Source organism: Propithecus coquereli, unplaced genomic scaffold (genome assembly GCF_000956105.1).
Source record: "Propithecus coquereli isolate 6110/MARCELLA unplaced genomic scaffold, Pcoq_1.0 Scaffold76, whole genome shotgun sequence".
Taxonomy (NCBI): domain Eukaryota; kingdom Metazoa; phylum Chordata; class Mammalia; order Primates; family Indriidae; genus Propithecus; species Propithecus coquereli.
Window position 1 is genome coordinate 790618 of NW_012153729.1, and position 8778 is coordinate 799395.

The following is an 8778-nucleotide window of genomic DNA, read 5'->3' on the forward strand; positions in this document are numbered from 1 at the left end:
GCAGCAAGAGCAGCTGCCACCTGCTGGGGCTGTGACAGGAGCCACAGATGCTCTTGCAAGACCTCAGGCTTGGGGAGGGACCTGCAGCCCTTCACTACCAAACGTGAGAGTTTAGGGTTGGCGGACAGAGCACTGGCAACACTTAGGTTAGGGGGAGGCAGGAGTCAGAGTGGAAAAGAGCGGATGCCTGGAGGTGAGACAGCGGTGAAGCCGCACAAGCGTACCAAGCCCTGAGTCCCCAGGAGCCGTACGGAGCTTTCCAGGGTGGGTGGCCCAGGCCGGCCACCGGTCACGATCACGCACACCCACTGTCTGCCCCAGGACCCTCTGCTGTAGCCTCTGCTGACCTCTGCAAGTCTCCACCCCCTCCCAGGACAGTGGTCCCTGCCAAGCCCTCCCAATGCATCACGTGGCTTCCCAGTAATACAGCTGGCCACACTCTTTGGTGTCAATTGTCTTTCCTGCTGCACTGTAAGCACCCCAAGGCGTCTCTCACTCACCAGTGGTCCCCAGCACCTGGCAGGATGCCCAGCACGTAACAGGGGAGGCGGGAGGGGCCCAGGGGCTGTCCCACCAGCGCTAACTGTCTCTATATGACACTGTTGCCCGCCCACGTTTATCCTCCCCTCCCTCCCTCGGGGACGCGTTCTCACAGCTCCCTCACCCCATTCTTAGCTCTTCTCTCCTCTCTTGCACCTTGAGAATGCAGCCTTCTCCAGGATTCCCTCTGAGCCTTCCCTCCTCTCCCCGTCCGCTCTCCCTCCCTGGAGTTCTGTCCACGCTCACAGTTTCAACAATCACTTCCAGGTGAGAGAATCCATCTACAATTATTCCCCTTCCATAATTCAGAATTACTTGAACCTGCTTTCTTTTTTTTCAAAGCACTTATTTATTACCTGCTGTCTATCTCCCCCACTAAAATGTTAACTCAATGCAATGAGACTTAATGCATCTTATTCAGTTCTGCGCCCTTCGTGCCCAGAACAGGAATGGCTTAGAAATCAACGTGTGTGTGTGTGTGTGTGTGTGTGTGTGTGTGTGTGTGTGTGTGTGTGTGTCTTTTTCTCTCTCTCTCTCTCTCAGTACATTTTCAACTTCCTGTTGGGACCTAGCAGTGGGGAAAGGATCTAGGTGAAGAAGGACTTGAATGCTTTATTTCATGACACAATAAAATCCCAAAGCCAATATGTCTCTCATTTTGCTTGGTAGCTGTCAAAAATCTCAGAGCAAAATTTAACGTTAAAAAAAAAAAAATGTACCATTCCGTGCGATAACTCGGTCATCCAAGGTACGCTGTGCACAACCCTATTTTTTAAAATTGATTTTCATTCTTACCACTAGTTTAAGCAAAAATAAATAATAATAGTAATAAAATCGATTTTCAATCTATCTCAGAGGTTCCATCATATAGTATTGTAATATTACAAGCCGCCTCCAGTCCTTTCAGGAAGAAGGGAGAGTACGATGATGAACCACAGCTCTCTGCCTCCCACTTGGAAAACTCTATTCAACCTTTGAGGTCCGGTTTGCTCGAAGCCTCCAGACAGGACTGAGCACGTCCTGCTTGGCATTCTCCTTCCAGTCTGTCTGTCCTGACATCCTCGTGTCTGTGAGTCCTGTCGTGTGCTTGTCTCTTTTCTAGCCTGCAGCTCCGTGACAGGCTTTCGGCCCCACAGTATCTGGCACAAGATCTCGGTAAGTGTTGGTCACATGGATGGTGTTTGCGTTTCCATGCGGGACGCCTAAACCTTCCTGCAGCCTCCCCGACCACTACCCCAAATCCAGTCCACTCTGTGTAGTCTGTATCTTTCTTAATGTCACCCCTATCTTTGGAGGCTCAAACTCTCCTGCTCCTCTTTAATTCCTTCTCCCACATCACCCCATTCTGACCAGGTCCCGTCCACTCCGCCTCCAGGATCTCGCCACTTCCCTCCGACTGCACCACTGCTCTCCTAGTCCAGACCTTCCTCTCGACAGAGACCAGAGCTTCCCATCCATCTTCACTCCTCAGCTCCCAACTTCTGCTGCCGAAGCCCATCACACGTCTAGAGCCCCGCCACATGCCCATACCGTGTCTAGCCCCGAGGGCAAAAAAACCCACAAGACACAGTCTCTCCTTTTTGGGAGTTTTACAGACCAGTGGGAGAAACAGATGCATAAACTGATTGCTTCCATGCCTCGTAGACAGAGGCATGAGCAGAGTGCAAGGAGAGCCAGAGAAGGGGTGTCTAGACCAGCCAGAGGCGGGTGGGGAGTGGTACTTAAGGACCGAGACGCTGCCAGGACCCACTTCCTGCAGCACAGCTTTGGTGTCAAGACCAAGGCCCTTCACAGCTCCGACGGCCGACAAGAACGAGTCCACGTCCCAGCACGTGGCCTTCCGTGATACAGCTTCAACCCGCCCTCTCCAGCTTTGCTTCATGGGGCCTGTGCTCAGGGCCACCAAATGGCTATGCAAGCTGTGCCCTGCTCTGCAGGTGGTGTAGGGCTGTGTCTGCATGGAGGGAGCACCTTCTCCTGGCCAGCAGTAGCTCTGCCTGGGCTCCACTCCCGTGCCCTGCAGGGCCCTGGTCTCTGTCTGATGACACCCTGCCCTCCCTGAAGACGCCCCTCAAACACACCTCCTCCAGCGAGTTTGTCTGGATCCTCCAGACAGAACGGTTCTCTCCCATCTCTGGGCTCCTCCAATCTAACGCTCTCCCAACCGCACTATTTCGCCTCACTCTTTCCTGGACTCCTCGAGCGTGTCCCCTGGTCACCTCCAGTCTCAATTGCACTCTGCCTCATGTTACTGCCGTTCGCATCCACGCACCTTGGTCACCTCCTCGAGGGGGGAGACCGCTCCGCCCAATTTTGCATCCATCATAGCACCTGCCACCTTCTTACACAAAGCAGGTCTTTAAAACACATCTGTGGGACACAACTGCTGCCACCCAGCAGTGGAGCCACTCATCACAGACCTTCCTCCAGACGCACAACATCGAGGCGCTCATTCACTCATTCACGTAATAACCAATGATCAGCTACTTTGTCTATGCGCCGCGCCTCTCGTTAGAGTGTGGGACCTGTGTGTCCGACGCCGAGCAGGTTTCCAGCCACACACAGGGAGCACCTTGTGTGTGCCTGACACAGAGCACACCGCAGTCGGCGGCGGGACGAGAGATGCCACGAGCGCGAGCCTGTGACATGTGGGGTGGCAGGTCGCTGGGCTGAAGATGAACGAGACGTGATCTGTGCCCTGAAGAATGCATGATTATTCGACACCCTCATCACCGTCTTGCTAGGTGTGGAATCTCAGCTCTTATGGAGGAACTGGGAGGACAGCAACCATCCTCTGCGTTCACGCTGCTCAGACGTTCCCACCAAACTAGGCCGAACGGCGGCAGAGCCGGGTCCACAGGCTCCCCCGGGCCTGAGGGCAAAGGCTGAACCTGCCACCGCCAGGCACAAGGCGCCTTTGAAGTCTCAAATTGTATCTTAAAACGTTCATGGGCATTTAGCTTTCTACGTCATGATATATTCATAGTTATTTTAATGTGAAATTTTAAAGATTATCTAATCTTCCTGCCATTCCAAATCTTCAAGTAAAATGGGTGCCCCAGACTGGGTGCCCTCTTGGGATTCGCAAAGTGTGTTTTGAGAAGTGTGGGTCTGGCCCATTTCACACACGAGGGAGCAGAGAGGGTAAGGGACTTGCTCAAGACCTCGTGACTGGTGCTAGTACCAGGACCAGGGCCCAGGTTTCTCCAAATCCAGGGCTCTTTCCATTCGTTCATTCATTCATTCATTCCTTCGTTCTGCCATTCACATCACACACGCTTGTGCGGAATCTGCAAGGTCCCAAGCGTTAGGCTCCAAGTAGTGAACGAGTAACTATGGCCCCTCCTGTATGTTACCTAGTTTACAAAGGTTCATTTTCTAGAATGTCTGCTTGGGGTACCCTCTTGAGTTGGGGGACTCCAATAGTCTTCAAAAGAGAGGTGAATAAAGCGTATCTCTCGGTGCTCTTTCAGAGTGTGAACTAGCCTACGACTAGTGAAAAGGGGAAGCGTAAGCTCCCGCCTTCCGGGTTGGAATCATTTTGCTAACAAGAAACCAGTGACCACAAACTCCTTACGACGGCCAGGAGGTCTCCAATGACCCGGCCCCTGCCCACTCTCCAAACTCCTCTCCTACCATTTCCCTCTCATCCGCCAGGCCCCATCCCCTGGCCTTTCAGTTCACTCTGAGCCACCTCCCACCCCAGGGCCGCTGCCCACGAGTTCCCCTCTCCCTACAACGCTCTCCCTGCCTGGCCCAGATGTCAGCCACCTCTTTCTCACCTTCTGCTTCTCTGTCACTGCCCTGGAGAGATGCACCCTACACAAATCCTGCTTCCTCATTACAGAACCACATCCATTTCCTTCATCATCCACTCAACAGATTTTATCTTGTATTTGTGTTGTGAATTGCAGTGATGTCCCCGATGCTTTAGCTGTCCCTGTGTCCATGTCTTTTGCCATGAGACTTTGAAACTTCTTTCACGGAAGAGATAGAGTCCATTTACCCACCCCTGGAATCTGGGCTGGCTGGATGACTTGCTTTGGCCAATAAAATGAAGGGGAAGAGACCGTGTGAAGCCTTGTGTGTTCCCACCGGCTCCCCTGCGATTCAGCCCTCACCACGGCACCACGCCCAGGCTGGGCAGTTGCAGACGGGAGAGACGGGAAGCAGAAAAGACTCATCCCACACAGCCCAGCCTGGGCTGCCACAGATTGACCCCCAGACATGTGAGTGACCCCAGCCACGATCAACAGAGCCACATGGATGACCCCAATGTGCATCAATAATAGACGCATTTTGCTGTATGCCACTCTAGTTTTGTGGCTGGTTGTTACACGGCAACAGCTACCTGAGAATTTGCTTAAATATTTTGTATCAATCCTAGACTATAAGCTCCATGAGGGAGGAAATATGTCTCACTTATTCACCAATGCCTTGCACACAGCAGGTGCCCAACAAACGTGTTGAGCAAGTGAGTATTCCTGCTTGGCAAGGCTGGTCTCTCGCTCACCTCTGGTCTTATCTCTTTTGCATTCTTACACAGGTGTAGGGGGCAAGACTAACTTCAAGAATGACCTTCTAGACCTCTCGAGGTCAGAGTTCGAACTGTCCTCTCTTTCTACCCCTGCGCACAGGGCTGGCCTAATCTACACCTACCGAGGGGAGAAGCACCAATACCTCAAAAATACCCCAGGGAGTATTACCTTTGATCCTGACTCACCTTTAATGCCACAGACATCTACCATCCTTCTTCTCACGAATGAAGACACATCAGCACCTCTGTTCCTTAGCCAAAAAGATGCTCCTCTGCCGGCTATCTGATCTGACTGCCCTAGAGGCCTTTCATTCCTACAGGCTACTTATTTCCCCAGCACATACAAGGGTCTGGGAAGATGGGAAGAAGAGAGGCCACCAGCCCTCGGGTAACCATGACAAAGAACAGACTCAACAGGAGAGATGTCGTAACAGGGCCTTTCCAGGCGGGTGTGACAGAGGGGCTCGGGGGAAGTACTTCTCTAGGGGAACCCTGCAACTCGTCCCTGGAGGGGATCTCAGACTGCTCTGGAAGCAAGAGTCCAAACTGGAGAGACAGGATGAGGAGCTTCATAAAGCTACTTTAAACAAATGCTCCTGGAAAAACTATGCCTTGTGGTTGGGGAGAGGCCTTCTCTTTAGTTTTCCAAAGCAAATAGTGGTACATGAAGCAGCCTGTTTTCCCTGTGGTTCTCACTGCCAGAACTCGCTAAGGTAAGACAGGCAGTCCCGCAGCCACCGAGTCGGGTGCCCCCACCCGCCGCCATGGCCGACCCCGTCCCCTGCTGAGCAGAACAAGCTCTAGCTGCTGTGGCATCAGCAAGTCCGCCACGAAGGAAGTTAGAGGACTACGGGACGGACCTGATGACTCCACCGCGCCACTCATGGGGAATGGAATCTTCTAGACTCTGGCCCTGCCTTTCTTTGTCTGCGCCTCCCAAGTGCATGCCCCCACCCCCAGCAACCACAGATTTATTTAGGAGGCAGCTCCTTCCTGAGTTGGCTCCTACGGTCCAGCTTGCTCATGACCTGGGTGATGTCCACCGTGTTGGCAGCTTCTCGAGCCTTGGCCTCTTCCTCCAGCTGCCTCAGGATGACGGGGCTCGGGCTGGAGCGCAGGTGACGCCGCATAAATGGGAGGCTGGCGCTGGAAGGAAGGACAGATTGGTGGTTGGTGAAAAATGACACTGCTTGCCCAACGATGACACTGTCACACCTGATGGGAGTGGGGGCTGGGAGGCCAGAATCTGGATTCGTTCCCTCCTTTTCCCAGGGAAACTCAGGCGGGGCCCTCAGGGCCATGTCCAGCCTTGGCTCCGTCCTCCCCCCAGGGAGGATGAGAACACAGTGAGCACCAGCTGCCGCCAGATTTTAGGCTGGGCTTGAGGAAGGCTGTTTGGATGGTGAAGATTACAGACAAACCTTATGTTTAGAAATGAGCTTGTTATCTTAACTTCCTGTAAGATCTTCATGAAAGAAGCGGGCAAGGAGGGCTCGGGTGCTGGACGCCCAAGGGCTCCAGCCTCTGGAGAGAGTTGGAGCATTTGGTTTTAAAAACCCAAGACTCTGGGCCAGGCGCAGTGGCTCACGCCTGTAATCCTAGCACTCTGGGAGGCCGAGGCAGGCAGATTGTTTGAGCTCAGGAGTTCGAAACCAGCCTGAGCAAGAGCGAGACCCCGTCTCTACTAAAAATAGAAAGAAATTAATCGGACAACTAAAAATATACAGAAAAAATTAGCCGGGCATGGTGGCGCATGCCTGTAGTCCCAGCTACTCGGGAGGCTGAGGCAGAAGGATCACTCGAGCCCAGGAGTTTGAGGTTGCCGTGAGCTAGGATGACGCCATGGCACTCTAGCCCGGGCAACACAGTGAGACTCTGTCTCAAAAGAAAAAAAAAAAAAAAAAAAAAGCCAAGACTCTGGGAGGGAAGGAAGGAGCTGGACTGTCCAAGAGGGCCAGGCCTCAGTGGACAGAGAAAGAGGGAAGGGCCCCGAAGGGAGAGGTGAGCTGGTGGTACCTTGCTCATGCACAGTATCTTTGGCATGTGTCAGAACCTTCTTCAGAAGCCAAACATGGATTCCTGGAACCAAACTCTCTCTACCACGGCCTTAGCAGCCAGGACAAAGCTCTGGGTGTCTAAGGGCTGCAGAGGGTGGTGAGCAGCTGAGACATCTGCCTTTGAGAGCCCACACAGGCTTGGAAAATATGCATTTCAGCAGCAGTTAGACCAAAGACCTAGGACCTACTCCAAATTTCTGGACTACATAAATGCCTAGAACTCTTGTGTCTATCCCAGGGAGGAGAAGGGCTTCCCTACCAAGAAGTAAAGCCTCATATTGGATCTCTCACTAGCTCCATCAAAGGGAAGGCTTGGAGCTAGGTTTAACTTGTCCCGGGAAAATTAAGTTTTACTACGTTGTCTTATACCTGTAAGTCATGGGACAAATTCACACACCCACTGCAGTCCCTGCATGGATCCAGGCCAAGCTTCACACTTCGCAAAAGCATTTACACATAATTCTCACTCACAATAGTGAAGGCAACATTACCCGACTGCAAAGCCCCACCCCAAAGCCAAGCACTCCACCAGCGGTTACGCCACCCCAGGAACTCAGAGCCCCAGCTGTGCCCCAGAAAAGATCCCAGCTGAATTCTCCTGTCTGCCCCGAATTATAAAATATCTGGAGAGAGAAGTACAAAACTCCCTTTCCTTTCCCCATTACTTTCTGGCAGAACTTCTGGAACTATTACAGCCCTTTCTTCTGGCTTAAAGGAGCAGCTTTTAAATCCCCAGGGACACTGAACTCCCTTCCTCACTCTGTAAACCTAGAAGAATAGCCCCACAAAGACCTCCTTTCTATCCTTTTCATAACAGGGTCATTATCCTCAAGAATGAAACTAAGTTGGGTGTTTTTTTAAGCCCTTTTGATAAAGGCTCTGGTCCAGCCCCCACCCCCACCCCTTTTGCATTGACTGAAGATGCTGGAGAAAAGCCCAGCGTGGGCTGAACCCGCGAATGGGAACATTTACTGACCACGGGGGGACAGGACACACGGCTGCCGGTGGGGAAACCTCTGCCAGAGCCCCACGACTTTGTTCAAACCGTCACTTGGTTACTCTTTTGAATCTTCAATCCCTGTATTTTTTTGCCCTCAAAAAAGAGTTCAATTTGCCCCTCGGAACATTATTTCATCCACCGTCCCAGTGGCTCTACAAGAAGAGATGATCCACATCTTCAATGAAAGTGAGAATGAACTAGTTAATGGACTTCCAAAAGGCAGTCCCCTGGGGCCAAAAGAATACTCAGGATGTTACTGCTGGCTTCCTCCCGGGGTAGCATTTTCTCTCGGGGTGCGATATGCTATTCTCTCTAAAGTCTTGGAACGATTTAAACACAAGGGTGTAGCTAAATTCATTCCCATACATCAGTTCAAGGGTGGAGAAGTACAGCCATTATTAATATAAAACCAGTGAGATGCTTCCATTTGTGATAAGGGGAATTATTGATCTGATCATCAAAACTCTTTCAAACCAGCGTTAAGGGAAACAAAACTCACTGGCAGGAATTACTAAAGAAATCTTGCTAGAGTGATTTCACGGCATGCTGAAGCAAGGGAGGCACTTGTCCCCTAAGCAGTACTCCCCCCCAGTCCCCCATATTTTCATCAAGCAAACATCTCAGTAAGAGCCATTTGGCTGCAA

At 51.9% G+C, this 8778-nt stretch overlaps 1 protein-coding gene across 1 annotated transcript in view; it reads right to left on the minus strand.

The window, feature by feature from the left end:
- The window catches only part of RGS9 (regulator of G-protein signaling 9), an 81255-nt gene that overhangs the window by 8072 nt on the left and 64405 nt on the right, over positions 1-8778 (minus strand). The window contains exon 16 of the mRNA XM_012662219.1: positions 6106-6223. Within this exon, the coding sequence (XP_012517673.1) occupies positions 6106-6223 (118 nt within the window). The remainder of the gene's footprint in view (positions 1-6105; positions 6224-8778) is intronic.